General features: G+C 33.6%; 2 protein-coding genes across 3 annotated transcripts; both read right to left on the bottom strand.

The window, feature by feature from the left end:
• LOC108200460 (probable xyloglucan endotransglucosylase/hydrolase protein 30) lies at positions 1-2139 on the bottom strand. Its single transcript, XM_017368618.2, has 4 exons — positions 1799-2139; positions 1444-1544; positions 1068-1276; positions 1-683 (listed from the first exon to the last, which is right to left on the bottom strand). The coding sequence occupies exons 1-4, from the start codon at positions 1986-1988 to the stop codon at positions 185-187; spliced, it is 999 nt and encodes a 332-aa protein (XP_017224107.1). The 5' UTR covers positions 1989-2139; the 3' UTR covers positions 1-184.
• A 4551-nt stretch (positions 2140-6690) lies between these two features.
• LOC108203117 (putative acyl-activating enzyme 19) lies at positions 6691-22602 on the bottom strand. Of its 2 annotated transcripts, XM_017371863.2 has the most exons (19): positions 22127-22599; positions 20304-20801; positions 19268-19464; positions 18407-18610; positions 16555-17268; positions 15153-15829; positions 14384-14459; positions 14217-14303; positions 13827-13870; positions 13539-13647; positions 13068-13127; positions 12434-12518; positions 12006-12070; positions 11392-11451; positions 10908-10952; positions 9330-9439; positions 8598-9245; positions 7078-7309; positions 6691-6917 (listed from the first exon to the last, which is right to left on the bottom strand). In XM_017371863.2, the coding sequence occupies exons 1-17, from the start codon at positions 22458-22460 to the stop codon at positions 9035-9037; spliced, it is 3576 nt and encodes a 1191-aa protein (XP_017227352.1). In that variant the 5' UTR covers positions 22461-22599; the 3' UTR covers positions 6691-6917; positions 7078-7309; positions 8598-9034. The 2 variants fall into 2 exon arrangements, with proteins under 2 accessions (XP_017227352.1, XP_063940715.1); XM_064084645.1 differs by lacking the exons at positions 6691-6917; positions 7078-7309; positions 8598-9245; ... (2 more) ...; positions 11392-11451; positions 12006-12070 and having other exon boundaries at positions 12465-12572; positions 22127-22602.
• Between the last annotated feature and the right edge of the window lie 543 nt (positions 22603-23145).

The raw sequence follows: 23145 nt of genomic DNA, 5'->3' as shown, positions 1-23145 counted from the left end.
TTGTTCAAAGGGTGAACAGTTTTATTATCATTTTTACAGGAAATCACTATACCACGATTTCTATATCATGGACTTGCAATCAACAAATAAATATATCACACGTAAATATTTGTACATCACATAAGGCTCAAAATTTATTCTTCTTTTCTATACAAAATAATCTTTGTAAGAATCACAGCGCTTTTTAATTACCGTACCTTCTTCCTCTGGCAATCTTGCTTCTTCTCTGAGAATAGCTCCGACGCTTGCCACCAAACTTCAATCTCCCGGTATCCTTAAATTGTTCTCTTAACAAAGGATCAATCACACACTCTGGTAACGCGACAGGGTATCTCAATGTATCATAGCAGTAGGAATAATACATGTACCGTTGCCTGAATTTACTCATCGCCATTCGTTGTTTTGGAGTGACAGTACCGAAACCAGAGGTAACATCATCTTCGTTGCAACTAGGAGTGGTGAACTCTTCCAACGGATCAACAGAGCATCCCTGGAGGGTGAGGTCAGTAAATTCAGCCACAAATGGCGCGTACTTGTAGTTCACTCTGTATTTTCCACCCGAGGTTGCCCAGTCCGAAGCATCCCAAATGGTAGCATACAAAGACATCGGTTTCAGAGGGTAGTCTCCACCCATTGCTTCATTGTGAAGTATTTCCCTTATCGGAACATCATCAATGTAAAAGCTGAAAACACGTAACATCTCAAATCAGTTACAGAGAACTACTAATTCACTTAATTCGATAAACAACTGCAAATTAAAGCAATCTCAGCATATAAATTCATTCCGGTTATACTATTAAATCAAAAATACAGCAATAACAAATTTCAGATCATGACCCTTTCAAACATAACATTAATCATAGCACCAAATATTTGAATACAACACGAAAAATATTAATTGCATGAAGAAAAATTCAAATCCATGCAATTTATAATACTAGAATTTATAAAAGAAAAACTGATCACGGAAGACGGTATCTAGAAGATATGAAAGATCAAAGAAAATATTAAGGCGATAAAATTGACTTGTTCATATGGTATGATAATATTAATTAAAGAAGACTCACATGATATTGTTTGACGTCCATAGTATGCTATAGCGATGAAATTCTTTAGAAGGGTCAAACCAGAGAGTATATCTCTCTTCCCTTCCTCTGCTTGTGCTTCCATTTCCATACAAATTCGTCTGGAATCTCCATGGTTTGCCTTTGGTATTTCCCAAGAACTCGAAATCTAATTCGTCGTGAGTCTTCTCAAATACATCTCCGTTGGTTGTCTGCGCAAAAATTTGATAATTCAATCAGTTGAACATGTTAAACGACCAATTCTCCAAACCCCTCAGACTGTTAGGAGGAGGGCTTACGAGGATCATATGTTCTAACAGAACAAACTAAGCAAATATGACAATCTTCATGTGAATTGTAATAAAATTGTGATACTTACGTAAAAGGCGACAACGATTCCGGCAGTGTAAGTGGATGGGAGCTTGATTTTAGCACTGAAGAAGCCATGAGTGTAGAGATCAGAAGACTTGAAACCAGAACCTGGTACAAAATCAGCATCATGTCCATTTATTAACTTAATTATCACCAATAATTTTCAATAAAAATAAAAAAACACTCATAAATTGATTACATCAAAACAACTTTTTAAACAACAATCAGTAAAAAGTAACGTAAAAAATTGAACCATATTCACTAAGTGGTCTACCACCAATCACCACAACTAATTCCAACTGAACACGTCAAGTAACCCGTCCATCTAAAACTTTAAGGTATTCGAGAAACACGAAACATACCTGTATACTGGTTGAGATGAAGATGAACAGACTTGTCATCATCCGAACGAGCAATATTCCCATCACCAAAAAGCGGAGCAAAGCCTTTGTTGAATTCTATGGTTTCTACTTTACACTCACCTCTATATTGCATGAGAAACAAAGAGAAACATAATAGTACTAGTCTTTTTGTGGAACCATAATTCTCCATCTTCTTTGTGTGTGTTTTTAGAAGGAGAGATGACAAGTGAATGTGTATATTTATGTGCTAGAAGAAGCAGCAAGGCAAGGAAGAATAACGCGGTCAAAAATTTGAGCTAACTGATAGAAAACGAGTTAATTGGTTTTAAGACATCATCATTAATCTTCTTTTGAGTATTTTAATATTATTATCAGTTTTGAGTATGTTACAAGGAAAGTACACCTGTTTCGCATCTATTTCCTCTTTTTTTTTTTTCTCTTTTTTTTTTACATGTAAATCTTTTCGTTGCCTTTTTATTACCTTTTCTAGTGTCAGTGTCACTGTGTAAATTACTGGATATACAGGTTTAGCGCTCGGCTAGACAAGAACTTGACTCGTATTTGATTGATTTATTCATGAGTTAAGTTAAAATATAACATTATAAATTAATTATTAATGAATCAAATATAGATCATATTATAATTCACCAATAAATTCATTAATATATTTATGAGAGTAGTTCGTAAATAAGTTCGTGAGTTCTTGAGTAAATTTAGTTAGTAAATTTATAAATATGCTCATTTTTTTGATTTATTATTAATTTATGATCAAGTTCAATAATAATAATAATATAATAAATTGTTTTATCAAGCAATAACATGTTGTTAAACTTCTATATATACTAGCCTTAAACCCGTGCAAAACACGGGCGGCTATATAATTTTAAACTAATTATTAATTATTATATAATAGTAATATATATTAATGATAGTAAATTTACTATTTTTAATTTTTTAAATAATTATAAATTTATATTTAAAAGTATAATGGTGGAGTTTTTATCTTGTAATATATCAAATTGTTTAGAGATGTAAAACTATGAGAACTCTACGTGTAGCAGACTTTTAGTTATAAAGTGAATCACCAAACTAACATGACCAAACCAAAATTTTGTACGACGACAAATTATATTTGGCTTATTATATTATAGTATAGATGTCTACATTCTAATAATTTATTGAAGTATAACTAGTATCATTATTTTTTTTTTGTCAGGAACTAGTATCATTATTAGTTGTACATTAACTAAAAATATATCATATATCATGTTAAATGTTTATTTAAACTTGTTCACATAAATAAAATATATTTATTTGTAATTTTTTGATATTTAATAATTTAACTTTTAATACACAAGAACATTTTATATTTCTCAATTTAGTCCTACTAAGTGTAGTAGACACTTGTAGCCATCTGGCCTATATAACAACTTTGTATTGAAGCAATTTCATGAGTAATATATTTAAGTTATTAATAAGTATAAAATGATGAGCGAAAAAGTTTGTAAATAATATTAATTATTTGTTTGCAAATATGAGAAAAATCACGCGAGGCATGTTTCGTGAAAAAAGAATTCCTTAATAAATCATATTTAAATAATTGTTTTAATTTGACTGAAACTCGAGTTGTAGTCCAAGTTTGACTTAACTAATACTCCCTCCATCCCAAATTATCCCAAATTAGATGAACTAGTTGACTTTGGGCACGTAACTTAAGGTGCATTGACCGACTAGCTCCGAAATTTATTTTTAAAATTTTTTCTTTTGCAAACGAAAATTTTATATTTGAATTTTTATTTGCAAAAATAAAATTTTAAAAATAAGTAATGTAGCTATGCGGTCAATAAATTTTAAAGTGCGTGCCCGAAGTCAACGAGTTCATCTAATTTGGAATGGAGGAGTAATATACGATATTTTAGGATTCGACTCGGCTTCTTTACCGTTGGTCTTTTGGCCTGTGGGTGATGCTTTGAAGAAAAATAATTAACAAAGCTATGGGTCTAATACACGAGCTTCTTCGGTTGATACAAAAAGAGAGAAAGAAATTAAAGAAGCTAGAGGCCAAGAAAAAGGTGCAATATTGGCAATTTGCAATCCATGTGTTTGTGTATATTTGGTGGATTGCGTTAGGAGGAAGGCTAAGAGGGAAAGAGAGAGGCGTATTAGAATGAAATAACTTTATTCTTTACTCAAGGTTCAGTTCACTTACAGGCTACAGCTGGTATGATTGGCATATTCATATACATGTACAACATTTAACTTCCCGTTCTGTGTGTGTACACGAACTACTCATACTCATACACTCATACTCATCATATTATATTATGAGGGGACTTAGGGGTTTTGGACCATGACGACCGTTTGTCAGAAACCGTTTATATAACATATATTATCAGAGATGTCGGATCTATATTTAAAGGGTCAGGATTGAAGCATTTTTTTTATCGATCTGTTATAATTTTTCGCGGATCGGAACTTTTTGGTACCGAGAAAAATATTCGTGGAAATGAAAATTTCTGATCCACAAAAAATTAAAATTAAAAGCTTTCATTCCAACCATTAAAATGCATATCTATCCGAAACTGTGTGTTGGATAAGCCCTTCATAAGATACGGTTGTTATTATGTACCAAAACCCATTATGTAGAAAGCAAGTTAAACATCAAATACGTGTCTACACATGTGTGGTCTATGACTATCTTTCCATGCAATTTTAAGCGCTCTTCATTTTGTTATTACGCTCTTCTCTTTCGCTTTCTTCGTTATCAATTTATCATGTAGATACCAACAATAATACAGTAATAAATAATATATAGATGCTACAAAATTGACTTGCACGCTGCTTCATAATTTCGACGGAAGAAAACAAGGTTTTTTTAGTATACTCCCCATTTTACTAAAGAAAGTTAAAATAGTTTTGAGAAAATGTGACAAGTGCGAGAAATTTTCTCCAAATCATCTCATTTTATGAGAAGGTTGTGGAAAGAAGCTCATGAGAATTTTTTATTTTTTTTTTCTCTTCTCTTTAAAAAATTCCAAAGCATGATTTCAAAGAAATTAAAATTTTCTTTCTTTCTATCTTCCCTTCTCTCGTATCCTTAATTCGGAATACAACAATAATTCTTTATCGGATTCAAATTTATTGGATTCGACTATCTCAAACCCTCCTATCAGTATGCTGTTTGACTACTACCCGTTTTAATAAATATTTAAGATCGATAGGTGGTGTATAGTGATCAGTCCTTGAAAGCCAACAGCAAAAATTAAGAGAGATATTATTATAATTAAGATCGGTAATACATGATTAGGCAGTAGATGAAATGTAGGTGCTCCCACTTGTTCATATGATCTATATTTTGAGGTAATATATGGTGTTTGGTTGAAATGATAAAAGATGTTGAAGTAGTTTAACGACTACGACAACAAAGACGCACATAACCAACCAACACATTATTATATTACTAGTACTAGCCTTTAACCCGTGCGAAGCACGGGCGGGTATATAGTTCGTAATTTATTATTTATATTTAAATTTTAACATCATTTTATTAGTATTTTAATATTAATAGATTGAATTTAAATAAATTATATTATTCGACTGACTATATTCTTTCCCGATTACTTGAAAATGGACAAACCCTATATATATATAATACATTTAATCCGATTTTAGTACATGTAGATTTAAAAATTAAAAAAATCAGAAAATTCAATTTTTTTCCAAACATAGACTATCTTGTAATACATTTGAAAGATTCAAATCTAATCAATCGAATTTCAACATAATTCTGTAATGTTGATTTTTTTGACAACAGAAACTTTTAAGATTAGAATTTGAAAGGATTATGTAATGTGTGGTGTTTATATTGATATAGAACACGTTTAAGTTAAAAAGAGTTATATAAAGCTTCTTGTTAAAAAATGATATTCAAAATTATTATTTATAATTTTATTTATAACATCATTATAATTTTTTAATGAAATATTATATGATAAGATATTATTAGGAGTGTTTTTAATATTTGAAACTGTTTAACAATGTAAGATTAATAGACTCCACATTTGTAGAGTTGTAGTACCAAAAGGAGAGTACCAAACCAAAAAATATAACTAAAATCTAGGACTACAAATTATACTCATGTTGGCTTATTATAGTATAGTATAGATTATGATTAGGCGGCTTTATCTTTTTCTGAGTTTTGATAAGAATGAAAGTCTTCTATCTTCTTGTCTTGTGTTTTATATATAGATTATGTTATGCTATGAAGTACTCCTATGTGTATATCTAGTTGCGGCGCTATCTCAATTCTGTCTGCTTCTCTTTCTTAGTATTTGGTTTGTTAAATAGCTCAGTCTATGATTAATAGTATTCCCCAGTTTCTTAGCCTTAATTTCAGTACTCGCTATTCACTAGAGTAGAATCGTGTTAAGTGTGATTTCCAGTTTTTGAAATTATATCGTTATGATTAGCTGGCATGTTAATTTTTTAAAGAAAAATTAACAACTCAAGAAATATAATGATGCAATGTTTAATAAGAAAATTGCAATTAGATGGGTCACGGGTGTTTAAAGACATTTACGAGACGACTTGAATAGAGTTCAACTGGCTATTATCACGGGTACAAATAGATACAATTTCCGTGACCAGAATCTGCCTGCCAAAAACTTGGCTTGTATTTTTTCTCATTAAAAAAATAATTTACTCATAGCAATTGTACTAGTGCTGAGCACCAACATGGATTTTTTTCCGACTTACATGCCTTAATGATAAGTGTCTCTTCTAATTTTTCCTTGGAAGATAAATCCGATCACTTGGACTATTCAGTCGTGTCGCACCAATATAGATTTTAGTCAATCAGGAATTTATAATACTAAATGGCAAACACACAAAAAGACTGAGCAAGTGAGCATCATATTTAAATCAGTAACTGAGACTGGAATTATAGTTATTACTTATTACTTATTAGTATGACATAATTAACCTATTGTCAGAAAAGTGTTCATTATCTATAATTAAGAAAAAATGCCATCAAGACTTGGAGGACTAGATGTTCCCCCTACTTTGCACTTTCCCAGATACTCGTCGCAACTGAATGTAATGCATAAGCCATCGGGATTTCCTAGAAAGCAAACACTACTTGGTTACTCCAAATTGCAGTGGAGAGACAACTACTTATAACTTCATGCAACAACATGTACACATGTGACTAGGCCCTGAAAATCAAAGCAATTGAAATGTAGATGTAATTCACACAACACATGTATGAAAGGTTTTCTTACCAAGTTTTAGAAGTAAAGTTGAACATATGCTTCACGCACGGAAGTGCAACCCATGCGCAATAATAATGCTGGTAACCTGCATGTCATGATCAATTCAATGATTTTTAGGCCACTTCCATGCCTGATTCACAGTACCAGTTCAGCAACTAAAGTGAAATGTTATATCATGTGTTATTCCAGTGTTCCTCTTGATATTATGCTCGATGAGCTGAATAAAAATTCTCCCCTGGAACTGCAACATGGGAAACAGACAGCAATTTCAAATACTAGAAACAGGCAAGATTAGCATTGGTACTAAAGAAAATATTATATCTAGAATTTGGACTGGTCGAAAGTTAGTTTTAATTGTTGGTTAGGGAATGAAACAGATGATGGTTGCATGGTTTATTGTGAAAGTTATATTACCGAAGCAAATAGAAATACAAGTCAGGTATGCTCAAAGCAAAACATAATATAATGCCACCTCTAATTGTGTGTGTCTGAATAAAACTTATAAGATCAAATTTGAGGCAAGAGAAGTACATGCATGCATAATATTGAATATATTACAAACCAGAAATCCATCACAGAATTCATTCGTGCAGATTTTAAAATTACTTTAAAACTTGCACTTGGTACATTCGGTTAAATTTCTAACAATCTTATCACTGGCTGCCAGTTCTGATGAAATTAGGGGGTCACAGTAAACTCAACATATTATGCTTAAAATTATTGGGAGGAATGGACTGGGGAAGGAATGTACTGAAAAAATGTCAACCAAAATTACAAGGGGGAAGAGAAGGATGCAAGGAGGAAGAGTGGATTAAAATGTAAGAGGTCAGATTTCTGTGACAAGGTCTGTGAAGGATAAATAGTACATATTCCATAACATTCCCTCCCAATTGTATTCATTGCAGACCGTTAGTTAACCATTTCTGTTATTATCCCAACTTCCTTTAAAGAGCTGTTACCATCGAATATAGAGGGCATATTTTACCATAAATTGGTAATATCTGTCCAATTTTGTGAAGCAAGATGCATATATAAAGTTCATACCCAGCACACAAGGCTCCCTCACTAATGGAACACGCTCTCAAGAGTTCCCAGCCCAGGGCTAAATATTTATTGTGAAGCAATATACACCAGTGCGAGATATTTTCAGGCCAGTAATTCACCCCTAAGCCATGTTTGTTTGAAGGGATTAAAAATCCCGGACAAATACATTATTTTCTCCAAATTTAAAGGATTATAATCTAAAAGGATTGTATTGCAATCACTTTTTTGATTCATTTCTATGGATTATAATATATTCTCTCACAAGGTATTATAATCCAATGGAAATGAACTGAAACAATGATTGAAATATGAGCCAAGGGGATTATAATCCTTTACATTTGAGATAAATAAGATAATAATCCAGGGATTATAATCCCTTCAAACAAACATGACCCTAGTGTATGACCCCCAAGCCACATGCCACATAACTATTATCAAAAAGTGTTTAATAGATGCAAACTATCAGCCTCAAAAAATATAGTTACCTTCTAAGGAATTTCTGTGAAGAGTGGCTGGAATATATATAAGCTGTTTCTAGACATGCTTACAACATCAGTTCCACTGTTTTTTGCTTCAAAGATCAGCTTCAGTTTTTTTGCTTACAAGATTAACTCCACCTCTTTGAGTACAAATATGTTGAGATGTGCCCTTGAGTTTTGGAAATGCCAGTACATCCTTAACTATGAGAAGTGAGAATAGACATTGGCAATTGAGAATCTGATTGCAGATTACAACCAGAACAAGCAGAAACAACCTTCCACCGAAAAACCATCCACCAAAGATTCTCACCGATAACTTTTAGATGTAGATTTGATACCTGTACAGTGTTGACACTGCTCTTAGGAGCCGCGAGACACTCTGGAACAACTCATAATAGATAGACAGTGATCGCCGAGTTCAAAATTTCTACTATATATGGCCCCTAAATCCCTATGCAGTGCACTGAATCATCCCTGCACCCAACAAAAATCCTTCCACCAATCATCACAGGTGAAGAGAATATGTCTCCTTGTAGATCCAGCCTTGCAAAGTCTTGAACCACATATTTACATTGTTGGTTCGTCTTTTCATCATCTTTGAGCATGATTTTCAGGACATGGATACTCCCAGAACTACCACAAACACATATTAATCTGGAAATACAATGTACAAATAACAAATATGAGGGAACGTATCTACGCTTCTGATTCTCTGATCATTTAATGCTAATCAAATACCTCTCTGATAAATGTGAAGAATCAGATGCTACTTGTATGTTCTCGTCGATATAAGCTGATGATGTGATCGGATCCTTGATATCATGCTTCCAGACTAATTTGCCAGTTCCCTGTAATAAAGTGCAAAAACATTCAATGTTCTCAATATCTTGTAGACCCGAGAAGAAACGGATTTTCAGATGAAAGTGGCTGAAATTTACTGCCACTAAACTTGCTAGAGTTATAAAATCAACAGACTCAGCTGTTGTTGAGCCGTCATAGTTAAACTAAAAAGAGATCAACATACTACACGGCTAATATCACCATATATAAAGTTTAATAAACCTGCTCTAATTGAATGGTTGCAAGTTGTAATTTAAGAACCAGTTAATGATGAGGAACAGAACATGAATTTGTGACTGATTAATTATTAACTTATAAAATAAAAAATGTTACTAATCATTAGTTTTACAAAAATTACTAATACAAACACAATACAATTTTAGGTAATCAATTTAATAGCTATCTTATACTTGGAGTAGAAAATGAGTCTGAGCTTGGTTACAATTAATTCAGTCTCATCATAGAAATATGATTGCAGTTTTTAAATTTAATGAAATCATGAATTCAATATCCGACTAATTGCAAATAGAAGGCTTTGGCTTTGGCTTTTGGCAATATAGTCTCAAAACTCCTTATTCCATCATCTATTTGTCTATGTTTCTAGAACTTTTGCTGCATCGAAGAGGCTATTGATCCAAAGTTCATTCAAAAGGGACTGTTTAGCAGTACTGATGCAGAAACGTAGACAGAATACGTATTACATCTTCTATATGTCTTGATGTGTCAAAAATGCAATTATCTCATTCAGGGAAGGGTGGCAGAAGGACTGATTAAACTTTGGTGTCAATGAACGGGCGATGTACATGGACCTATCTTAGCTGACAAGTTTTTTTTGGACGAAATGTCTTTGGTGTACTAATTTAAAAGAGTGAAGAAGCTACAGAGCAAACGTTGCGACATGGCATGCCCAGAGTAATTCAAAGCGATAAATAATATCTTTTTTCTTAGAAATGAAGATATATGAAATATAAAATATATGAATTAAAAGTAATCAAAAAACGCATTATCACATGTTAATACTAGAAAAACATTTACAGATAGATAATAAAATTGTTTATTGTTTATACTACCAATTTTTTACAATATAACAAAAGATTGTAAAAGCTAAATTTTCAAGAGAAAATATAGTCAGTCGATTAATATAATTTATTTAACTTCAATTAAAATGATGTTAAAATTTAAATTACAAATTATAAATTTTGAACTATAGGTATGACTATCTGACTATAAGATAATCTCAACATTTTAAGTTATATACTAAACTTCTTTACAGATAAATTAAATCAAGTTGTCCGCTTTACAAGGTCTTTTTAATTGGGCATAAGAAACACTAGGGTAAAAATCTAACAAGTACAAAATAAAGCTAATCTATTTGAGCATAATAATACAAAAAGTTAAGGCTCACATAAAGCAGGTGAAACGTATTCAGATTAATAAAAATACAAAGATCTTAAAAAACATAGAAACAGGACTTACAATTTCAAATGATGAGATGCTCCCATCTCTTGAGCATATAACTACCTGAAAAAATAAGAACACCTGAGATCTAGCAGAAAAAGTTTTGACAATTATGTCACTTCTTTAAATTAATAACCAGTAGATTTTAATATAAACTACAATGGTCATTCAATTTTGAAATTATAATAACATGACTTGGTGGATCCTTACCGAGGTTTACCATATGTTAAAGCACACTGAACATAACTAAGTACGGGCATTACAGGCACAGTTTTGGATGTCTTAGTTGGTACCTTGGTGTAGAGTATGATTCATACAGAAAGGTACACAATATATGCCTCGAGCTAATTCTTGTATATATAGGTTCTTTAATGATAGAAAACATATGTACCAGATGTCTTTTAAAGTAACTAACCATATAAATACTGATTCACAGAACACTACTAATGTGGGATTCAAATCTCCAAATGATATAACATGATTTCTGGAAGGAGATGGTCACCTGAGAAGGAAGATCCTCGGATACGCAGGGGCCAGCAAAGATTGGCCCATCTGTTCTTGCCTGCCAAAAAAACACCTACATGGGTGAGACCTATAATGCTGAATATTTTACCGAAGAAACAAAGTAGGAAGAAATGTTTTGAAAATGTTATATTGAGTTATTTATAATATGGACGAGTTATTTTGATTTTGTACAAACTTTATATTAATCATTAAGAGGATAAGAAATGAGTAATAGACATTGTGTTCAAAGGAAAATTAAGTGATATATAGATGTGCATGTGTGTGTTATCTTGCAATCAAAAACAATATACATTACAATATCACATATATAGCGAAAGGCATACTATATATAAAAAAAAATGAAAGTGAATATTCGTGCATCACACGAGTTTAAGCTAGTAATTACACAGACAGTATAAAAAAGAAGGTTTGGCGTCACATCATATTGACAGATGTTCAAGCATAGTGGTTACTAGAAAATATATATGGGACTGAAGTAAGGACACTTCCACAACAAGCAGACATAAATTATAAGAATATAGTACAAAGTACAAAGCACAGAAGAGGCTTTTCAAAATAATTATCAAAATCAACAAAAGAACACAAACATACCTTCCAGATTATGGATCCATTCGCATTCATTGCAACAACGTCCCCACTCACCAAGCTACAAATTACTGCAAAAGCATATCAGAAACAAAATAGTTTTACAAAGCATGTAAATACCGTATTTTTTAAACACAAACACCTAAGCAATCAAGCATACATCAAAGCGTGAGCGCAAAACAAAAACAATCACATCAACTTTCTGTAGGAAATGATTAAGATGTATCAATTATGAAAACTAAAACCACAAAAATAACAATTTTAGTTCATAAGTACCAAGAAGTAAGATGAAATTATTAATCTCCTACTATGCATATATAGGTTTTGATAAAGTTTGATTTCTAAATATTCGTCACTGGAAAAAGTTTTCAGATAAAAAGTAAAAGAAATTGTGATAAGAAGAACATGTTAGAAGACAAAATCACTATAGTTACCATTTCCATTGTAGGAATCAATGAAGAGAGAGCCAAAGACGGGCGCTCCCAAGTCTTGCAGCCACAGTTTACTGAACTGATTATCCTATGCATCAAAATTTAGAACACCACTCAGAAATCGCCAAGTTGAAAGTGCATCCTAGTATACACAGAAGTGGCATACATACAGCAAAAGGAAGTAGAAAAAAGTTTATTTACCATCATAAGGGAATGCAAGAAATGGCAAACAAAAAAAGGGAAACTCTCAAATCACACACATTAGAAGCCATTTATTAGTTTCATCTATTGCTCTATATAGCAAAGAAGTCCAAACTTGAAATCTTTTTAGTAACCAAGCAGAAACTATTTGACTTATTATGGTGACAAAAATATGCATTTTAATCATGAATTGTAGCATGCACGCTGCACTATACTCCATATTACAAAAGACCTGTCTTAATTTGGAATGTACATATTTCAGCGTTCAAAGCCAACTTTGAAGGGCAAGAGATAATAATGGAACAGAGCAAATACATCATGTTCAGCTTACCATTTTAATGAGGCCTGCTTTAAAAGAACGATTTGTGAATTATAAACTAGTCAATATCACAGACATTAGATAAATACACAAAGGAAATACTTGAGATGTCTATACCTTTAAGGATATTGCTGTCATAAAACCACTAGTGGCAGCCACATAAAGTTTGTTACGCACCTGATGTTCATATATAGATTAAAAAAAATACTTGTTAAAATAAGTTGCATAAAATGACAATAAGTATGCACTCACCTTTTTCAATTAAGATCCAATAACCTTTTTTGTTAGGAAAAACAAAAACTAATAATAGAGACTGACAGATCCACCAAGCCAATAAATTTTATACCGACAATTGTAAAACTTTAAGCTCTAAAAGAATAAACTTGACTCATTAGTTCTCAAATCTTGTGGCTTGAACCAGGATAAATTCAAAATCATCTAATACAAAGTTTATGTTTCTGAGTTTTATCTGCATACCAATGTGATAAAACAATTCATTGAATAATTACTCTCATTTTTGGTGTGACATTTATGTAAATATATTACATTACAATTAGGAAAATTGTTTGATGGAAAAGAATAACGCACCTCATCGATTGCAGGCGACCCATATATGCTGCCCCCACAAAAAAGTTTGTAAACACAGCAATAGCCTCTATAGTCAAGGGCATAAATATTGTGGTCATATGACCCACACCTGTAATAATTGGTTATTTCTCTCAAACAACTTGTATGTGGCTGTATAATGTTGGTGTTGGAAGAAACACTCCTTCTAATAAAACAATACGGACAAAGATAAGTGAAAACGTTACCAAACTAAATGCCTAACACTCCTTCTAATAAAACAATACGGACAAAGATAAGTGAAAACGTTACCAAACTAAATGCCTGCATTTGTCTTCTACTGGTTGGGACTTTACCTACAACATGAGAGACCCCATTACATTGGCATGTTCAGAAATAAAACAACGGAAAGAAAACTGGTTGAGGACAGGTTGAGACATTCAATAAGCTATCACTCTTAGCATTCATCACATCCTTCGGTTTTGACAAATGATGCTCTAGATGGAACATATGCATGAAAAGATTATCTACTTTTTTGTTTTTTGACGTTTAACAATCATACTAATGCGGCAAGTATCCTTAGGGATAACTGCATCAAAGTAATAAGTTAGACTATAACTTATATTGTCCAAAAAGAAAGAAGCATGTTGAAATCGATATCCAACTTCAATGACTTATCGAGTAGAGGTAAAAATCCAATACCTCTCCACCCGTTCTAAAGGTCCAAAGGAAGTTGCCATCCAAGAAATCAAGAAAGTAGATGTTCCCTTCATAACATCCTACAACAACCTAAAAGGATATTCTTGATAAATATCTGGATGCATTCTGCGAATACATATGTATGGTATTAAACAAAAGTAGTAAATAACCTGACGAAAGTCATCAACAATTAAAGCCGAGCATTCTATCCGTCCTTTTAGTTTCACCGTCCACTTAACAGAACCACTGTAAAAAAAAATTATATAGCAATTGGAGATGTGAAGAGTAACCACAGGTTTTAAGCTTAAAACTGATAATACAGTAAAACAGTGCACACTGCATCAAATCAACCTACTAAACTGAAAAACACTTCAAGAAGTTAATTGGTCAAACCAATGCCAAATTAGCAAGGAGATGCATAACTATCTACATGGATGTCAATCCCTACTCAACAACTAAGTACAGTAACATAACCATAGTCCATACCTAGTCCACTTAAATAACCAATAATGGCATATTTAGGAACTTGAGTAAAATCTTTTTATCCTAAAACTAGAAATATACTATTAATTTGGGACAAATGCAAAAGAAATGTTCTATCTTTATCTTGTAAGAGGGTAAATGAATAAAAACCTTGTTCCAATTCTTATGCATATGAGAAAAAGACGATACCAAGTCCTTTCAATGGAACAGCGGTATTTTTTGGAGAAACAGTTATGGAAAAAGTTTTAACATAGTAAAATCTAAAAAGATGCTGTGTACTGCAACACATCCATGCAAGGTTGCACCTGGTCAGGAAAGAAACCCCCCGTAATTAGGTGGTGCATGGCCCCAGTAAGCCAGTTTTCCAATTATGCAGTATGATACTGAAGTAGATGCTTAAAACTAGAAATTGTTGAAACAATGCAATTTGTTAACAGACTAATACTTGGTGATCACCTTCTGGCATCAATACAAAGAAATTTGAATGAGTGAGATCCAATGTAAAGAAATATATCCCCCTCTCTCATTACAAGAAGCGGTGATGCATCGACACAAGATTCAAGGTGAACTTTCCACAATTCTTGCAGGGGTGTAACTTCATCTGATGGATTTTTCTTCAACCTTGCTGGTTTACACAAACTGCGCCTATTATATTCCTCACTATACATTGATCTATTTCCCCGACCAAATGAACATGCCATCTGTACAGATCTGGACATCCAAGGATCCAGAGTTCTGGGGCTAACAGAATTTGGGTGAATAAAGGAATCTATCTGCGAGCCATTCAGAGGAGGATTATCTGCATTTTCTTTGCAGTGGATTGTCAGTGACTTCTCAAGTAACTCACTTCTATCAAAATATAGTCTATTAGTACCAACTGGCAGAAATGTGTTCCTCTCTGGCACTAGCATATCTGCTTTTGCATTGACACCCAATATATCATTGTTCTTGCAGAAGACTGCTTGTTCAGAGAGGGCAATGTTGAGCTTCTTTGCACTTCGACATGTATACAGTAATCTCATATCAATTCCGATATTGTGAGCAGCATGAGCCGCAGAAATCGAATCACCTCCAATTGAAAAAAAATCATCATCTTCTGAAACTACTTCAATCATCAAAGCGTTACAGAAGGCCTGCACAACAAAGTACATAAAAGAAAAATGGGTATAATATTTATAGGAATTCTTATCCTTAATGTGAAAAAAATATCAGCAAAAAATAAGATCTACAAAAGTTTGCTAACACTTAAACCATAACAGAAGTACAAAGGTGTACATTTAAACCATTACAGAAGTACAAAGGTGTAGTGTTAAAGCATAGGACAGTATCGCTATCCAAGAAATATCCATATTTTCCGGCCACAATCATCGCATAGGTAATCTTAATGGAGTTGAAGCATTCCACAATTAAGTCCATCCAGCACGTTAGATGACGGTTCGTAGACTTGAAAATTTACCACGTGATTTACATATAAGTTATAACACTTGCAAAATGCCGTTATTATGTTAACTAAATATGCCTCTCACAGCATGATATATGATTCAGAAATGTGAAGGAAATTAGAAAATACGCCAATTTATTCTAAAATTGGATTCCAAGTCTTTTGAAGTGTCTTTCGAAATAACTGCAGACACAAGGTAAATCAACTAGTACATTGGAACAAGTTGACATTGCCTTTGGAATGGTCAAAGTATCGTGTACGTGCGCGTGTTATTGTATAACAATGAACATAAAGTGTCCCTATTCTACTAACATAAATAACTTTATCAGTTGATTACAAGAAAGAGAACCAATTCATTAGTGATGTAATGACACTGATATGCAGCTAGCGTAAATAACATTGAAGCAAAGAAAGAACCTTTTTTATAACATGCAAAAGTTCACTAGTTTGAAAACCTTCCGCCTCACTGGAAATGGGTGTTGCACAAGTCTTTGTATCAGCCAACAATGAGTAATCTACTTTTCCTGTGGAAGACGTAGGAAGTGATTTCATACAGAAAATTTGGCTAGGAATCATTGCAGAAGGAACTTTTTTTACCATCCAACTTCTAATAGAATTAGAAACTTGAAAATCCCCATCCTTCTCTTTAGTTACTATGTAAGCCTCTAAAATTGGGTCTTCTCCAGGTTCCCGTAAAATAACTGCAGCATCAATTACATTATGATGTTCTCTTAATATATTTTCAATCTCTTCCAGGGAAATGCGGTGGCCATTAACCTTCACTAGGCGGTCTTTTCTCCCCAGAAAGACCAAGTCACCACTTTTAAGCCTTCTTGCAAAGTCGCCAGTTTTATAAAAGTACCGACTTTCTAGACCAACACTTGAAATGTCAAATAATGATTCTTCACCCAATTTTACATAGTCCAGTAAATTTATAGTTGAATCACCCAAGTACCCACAAGCAATGCAGACTCCACTCACATATATTTCTCCTTCACTGGATATGTCTTCACCAAAGAGATATACATCAGATTCCGAAATGGGTATACCAATTGGAACTGTACTCAATTCTTCACTTTCTAGTATAGATGGCAACCTTTGGCAATCAAAATAAGTACAATCACCAGTCACCTTCATTGTATACTTTGTGTTAGTTATTTGAATTAAACAACTAAATTACCAAACGCTCATATATGAAGAAAAAGAGTCAGTCATCTGAAGAAGAGATGGTCAACATGAAATGGACACTGTGTCAAGGTCCTAATCCATAAACAAACTTGTACTCTTGGATACATTATACATCATAGCATAGCATACAAGAATACAAGTAAAGCCTAAACTTATTTAGACAAGAACAGCCAAGTCAGGAATGAATCTGCGCTGAATATGTCATATAAAATTGAACCAAGATATCAATAATTAAAACAGCATGAACACATGGAAAAAAAACTGAATCAAAAAGATTTTACCCAGAATACGTTATTGCAGATAAAGTATTGAAACGGCGTACAAGACTTGCCCTAAACTCAAGAGTAAGGTGACTTGAAAACAAACTGTTCTGCTCAGGAGATGGTATCAACTTCTTATCGGTGCAAAACCTTTATACTAATACGGAAATACCTCACTATACCAAATGAAGTTAAGTCTGTGATTTATTTATAACCAATCTACCACCTATACCTTGCATTATTGAGATTCCCAGTGATTCTCGATCTTACATTGCATATTTTCTCGTATTCACTTATTTCTTAATGACGTAGGTTTTACCCATTCCATTCACATACTCCATATTCCAAATTACTAATCTTTATTCACCTTATTACCTGAGCTACTGTCATCTTTTTCTATCTCTATTATCCTTCCAACAATATTCTACAACGTCTTGTTCATTCTTATCCATACACCTGAGGCTGAGATTTAATTAACATATACATTAATTAAAAAATTTCGATATTAACCATTTCTACTTTGTCAGAATATTAATAAATAAAACAAAGTTGATTATTATATAAACAATGTTTCCACATTGCACCAAGTATGTATTATTAGGAGTTTGTAGATGTACTAGGTTTAGACCTAAATAAAACTCCTGGTGTAATTAGAAGAGTAATTCTACCTTCCTTGTATAACCTAATCACCCACATGATATGGGGTAACTAAGCTTTCAGATTTTATTAAAACAAGTAATATTACAGGAGTCATAACATTAGAATTAAACATGAGTATACAAGTCAACTACCAAATAACTAATGTATTTCTCAGTTCTCACCTCGGTGCTCCCATACAAGTTCAAGATAGTAGTCTTTGGTAATAATTCTGACAGTTTACTCCATAAGGACAGGTGAAAGATTTCCCCACTTAGCACTAACAATTTCAACGATGCCTGAATGCTGATAATACGTGGGCTTTGCAGTGTGGGAAGTATTATCCTCATTAAAGATGGAACAGCAACAAGCCTTGCAATCGAGTAACACTGTTCAAGCAAAGCAAATAATTATTAGGGAACATATAACCCTACAAGGTTAACTCCTACCTAATAAGTTATGGATGAAAATAAGCATAAATGGTGTCACGTGTTTCAGAACACCAAATATTGATTACTATGAAAAACATACAGTGCGTGAAATCTTTTACAGGCAGACCCTAGATATTTATGGTACAGCGGATTTTTACAATTTATTTGATCCTAAAATTAATGTAACAGAATTTTAAAGGGAAAGGGCAATTGAAATACTGCTGACACCTAAATCTATAAATTTTCTGGCATTCAGTTGGTGGTGCACTGGATCACCTAGATGCATTATTCTTTACACATCAATTAAATTTCCACTCTTTAATAAAAGGGTATGATAGCTTTGTTCAATTCAATTATTTTATCAAGATTGAAGTAGATTAAATACCTACCCACATTTGAAGAGGATTAGTGAGTTCTCAATGATTATATAGCAAGAAAAATGAGATGAATGCATAAGAGATACCCATAAGTGTCAATTCCGATCCTCAAGATCCTTCATACTTAGTTTAGTTAAAATATTGTATCCTATTTTCAGGTAGATTAATTTTATTTAACCTTAGAAACAACTTCTTTAAGTCGCATAGGTCCATAAGTTCAGATTTCTTGCTCATTTACCTTTAAGTAATCCACAAGAGATAATGGATTGTTTTTTAGCTCTTGAAAAGGAGGTATAACCAATGTACAACCTGTCAGTAAAGCCGAGAGAAATTCTTGGAGATGATCGATAAAGCTTATTGATGTTTTGAACAGAAGAAACTCCTCTCCGCATAATGGATACACTCCTTGCATCCATAACAAGCGGTTCAGAAGGCCTGAGATACACAAGCCACTGGCATTAAGCAATAAACTAACATTTGAAGGCAATGAACCACAGATTTTCAACTTGCGAAAAAAAATCATTTTTCATGACATGCTCGTACAATTGATTGCAAATGTTCCTCAAGAATACAAGAGAAATAATATATAGATACACAGATAAGTTTGCAAATTTTCCTCAAGAAAAAAACAGAAATAATACTGCATATTAATGTAACCGCTGAGCTGACATCTTTGATTCCCTTTACTACATATTGCCAATTGCTAATATTAGAAAGCAGCAAATAAATAATCACGTATATGTATTACTTTGAAGGGTGGAGAGAAATAGTACATAAATTCATGTATGATATAGCATTTGGCATGTTTATATCAAGTTTCCATCTGTTTCCTTGTAATAAAATTACAAAAGCCATGGGGAGCCATAATAGCTGGCAGCAGAGACAGTCCACATGGTATCTAGGCTATGCAATAATGCACCATGAGACATGAAAATAAAATTATTAATCTGTACCAGATATTTACGAAGTTCAATTCGTGTAGTTGTGCTTGAGTGCAATGCTAAGGTATTCTAAGAAATTGCATGACTTCAAGTCCGACTCGCAACATCACACACGAAAAAAAAAACAGTGTGCCCTATATGTATTATGTTACTATTACAAAGCTGAGCTCGCTAAAGTGGTCCTAGGCACTTGTTCAAAAATACATGGTAAGGATTCGCCAATATATATTGACTTTCTTTATTAACAATTCACGAACTATAAACACCAACTTGCGAGGTTGGGTATTGTGAACAAATGTTGACACCGGAGGTAAGAACACATATTTTGCTTACCTAGTTCAGTGCCACAGACCCCTTTGGCCTTTCCAGTTGAACCTGAAGTGTGCATAACATAACAGAATTGTTGTAGTCGTTCATTTTCACAAGGATAGGGTACATTTGATGGACCAAAATGATCATGAAGGTTGTCTTTCATGGATATGTATAAAAAAGGACACCTGATGTATTCAAAGAGGTCACGTGCTTTGGCAAGCTGGTAGTAACGCTTTCCATCTGCTGGATAAGCAGGTCCAATAACAAAATCTGCTTTTGATGAAGAAACAACCATTGATATCTTTTCATCTGGCCATGAAGGATCTATAGGCATGAAAGCCTCCCCACACCGCATGACAGAAAGCACCGTGATGATATAATCCACAGAGGGCACCATATATATTCCAAGTATTCTTGGAGTATATGTATTCTGCTGAACAACAGAACATTGCACACTTGAACAGACAATATCCACAGAAACAGAAGCACGATCGCTAAATGACTGCTTACCATGGTTACCTGCAGCAAACTATGTAATGTTTTTTATGTAGCTTCACTCATAATATGCCAAGTTTTAAACATGAGACTAAACTATAATCACGCCAGTGCATCAATTATTGACTTTGTTCTTTGACAAGTATACACAATGTGTTGCAAGCTTTCGGAAATTTTCAAATATCATTTTTTTTTTTAGGGGAAAGCACTTGTCCTGGTTTCTGTCCCACCTCAAAAAATTGACATTCCAGAGCTGACATTCCACTTTGAAACTAATATATCATGCTGAAGCAAGTTCTACAAGTAATCAATGCATATAGCCACACCACACAGTTAATCCATTCATAATAAACATGCAGAATGGATAAAGGGAAAAATATCGGATCTAAGAGCCTCTACTTTCTTTGTGTTAATATTGCATCGCCAAGCCATCAATTCTCATTATTCATATAACTTTCCATGTTTGCATATTAATTACAACTAATCAACACACATACAGCCAAAAAAAAACAGAAAACCTAACGTTGGTATAATAAGATCTGGAAAATCACCACCAGAAAGTATATTACAAATTCGAGAGCTCATTCTTCCAAAAATCACCAGCCAGCAAATAACCCCTATCTCATGTTCAACCACTAATTACAACAAAGTAGAACTATAAAATATACCTTAGCTAGGTGCCTAGGTATAACAATATTTGCATCATCAGCACGATAAACTATACCATAAGCACAGCAACTCAATTTCTGCCATAATATAACTAATCATATCATACAATCATGATCACATACACTAATTAACAAAGAACTATCACATAAAAATATAAAACACTACCTAATTTCACTTTTTGCACACACCAACAACAAATAGAGAAAAGGCCTTCGGTGTCACTATTTTAATACATAATGCCCCAAATGTTTTAAAAATAAGGCCCCCTCTGTCACTTCACATCACAACTTCAAGTTGAATTTTTCTTTTTTATCAAAAAAACGTAAAATCGTGTTACGTTTTCCTTAAAACGGTAGACGAAAAACATAACATCGTGTTATGTTTTCCTCAAAACGGAAGACGAAGTGGCGTTTTGGAGGGAAAAACACAACTTCAAGTTGTGTTTACAAGAAATTTGAAAGAAAAAATATTATGTGAAGCAATCAGGACGAAGTTGCGTTTTCACTTATTAAAAAAACACAACTTGAACTTGCGTTTTGATTATTAAACGCTGTAGTGACACTGAGGGCCGTATTTCAGAATCGTGACATTCAGGTCCTTTCTCCTGGTATACCAAATTATCGCGAAAAGCCGAAAACATAACTAATCATATGATAATTACAATTTCAGCCACAAATTACCTAATGTAGGTCTAACGAGAGCAGGATCATCACCACCACTAATCACATTCCTAATTCGACGACTCAAATTCTCAACTGCCGCTACAATCTCAGCAAACGTGAAGCACTCGTCGCCTTCGTAAACCGGGGGATTATTCGAAATAGTTCTCTCCTCCACCAATCGTTGGAACTGTTCATCCCGATTGTCGTCGCCGGAGAGTCCGGAGAGCTGAGCGCCGCCGTGAGCGTGAATCACGGCGATCTTTTCGGGGGTTTTAGAAGCAGACTTGTAGAAGTCGTGAAGTATGCAACAGTGAGTAGCTGAAGAGTGTGGTTTGTTCTCGCTTGTACTCATTTTTTGATGAACAGAAGAGAAACGAGAAATAACTGTTTCACAAAATATTTTGGATGAAATACTGCTACTGAGTAGGTCGATAAGTTCTAATTTTGAGAAAGGTCCCGAAACCGGGGAGCCGCTGATTAACACACACCTTTCCCTCTAGAACTTCTCTTTATAGATGTTATACCTTATATTTCAACACTCCCCTCACTCGAAATCCCATTATTTGGGTTAAAGAGTGAATCACGGATGCCCATCTTTGAGGCATAAATTGCCTTCGTGTCCATTTTAAATATGAGAATATTGGGGGTGGCAAGGGCTCGAACCCGAGACCTCCTGCAAACCTCGCTCTGATACCATGTAAACAAAGATAATAGCAATATGCAGAAACAACAACTTTAAACACAGAGAGGAGAAAACTTGATATATTCCATAAACTGCCACAAACAATGTGTGCACTCAATCTACCTCATAACGGCAATACTTCAACCCTTTTAATGACTCCAGTAACAACCCAACAAAAGACTAACAAAAGACTGCAGTGCCCGTAACAGGTCCTTAACATTAGCAATGGTACTAGGGGACCAGCAGGGATAAGACTGACTTAAACAAAAGAGACATAGACAAACAACTACTGCAGATAAGACAATGAACTGAAAAGGAAAGAGACAAGAACTACAACTGTAAATTTTTGTGACAC

This window comes from Daucus carota, chromosome 9 (genome assembly GCF_001625215.2).
Source record: "Daucus carota subsp. sativus chromosome 9, DH1 v3.0, whole genome shotgun sequence".
In the NCBI taxonomy this organism is placed as follows: domain Eukaryota; kingdom Viridiplantae; phylum Streptophyta; class Magnoliopsida; order Apiales; family Apiaceae; genus Daucus; species Daucus carota.
Note: the sequence above shows the minus strand (reverse complement) of the source record. Positions and strands in the feature narration are given on the sequence as shown.

What these genes read in the sequence shown, in the direction of transcription:
- LOC108200460 (XM_017368618.2), bottom strand. Translation starts at nt 1,988, where the DNA reads ATGGAGAATTATGGTTCCACAAAAAGACTAGTACTATTATGTTTCTCT. An exon ending in GAATCGTTGTCGCCTTTTAC is followed by an intron (nt 1,277 to 1,443) that starts GTAAGTATCACA and finishes ATTTTTGCGCAG; the next exon opens with ACAACCAACGGAGATGTATT. An exon ending in TGGACGTCAAACAATATCAT is followed by an intron (nt 684 to 1,067) that starts GTGAGTCTTCTT and finishes ACGTGTTTTCAG; the next exon opens with CTTTTACATTGATGATGTTC.
- LOC108203117 (XM_017371863.2), bottom strand. Translation starts at nt 22,460, where the DNA reads ATGAGTACAAGCGAGAACAAACCACACTCTTCAGCTACTCACTGTTGC. An exon ending in TTGTTGATGACTTTCGTCAG is followed by an intron (nt 14,304 to 14,383) that starts GTTATTTACTAC and finishes ATATCCTTTTAG; the next exon opens with GTTGTTGTAGGATGTTATGA. An exon ending in TGATTCCTACAATGGAAATG is followed by an intron (nt 12,071 to 12,433) that starts GTAACTATAGTG and finishes ATGCTTTTGCAG; the next exon opens with TAATTTGTAGCTTGGTGAGT.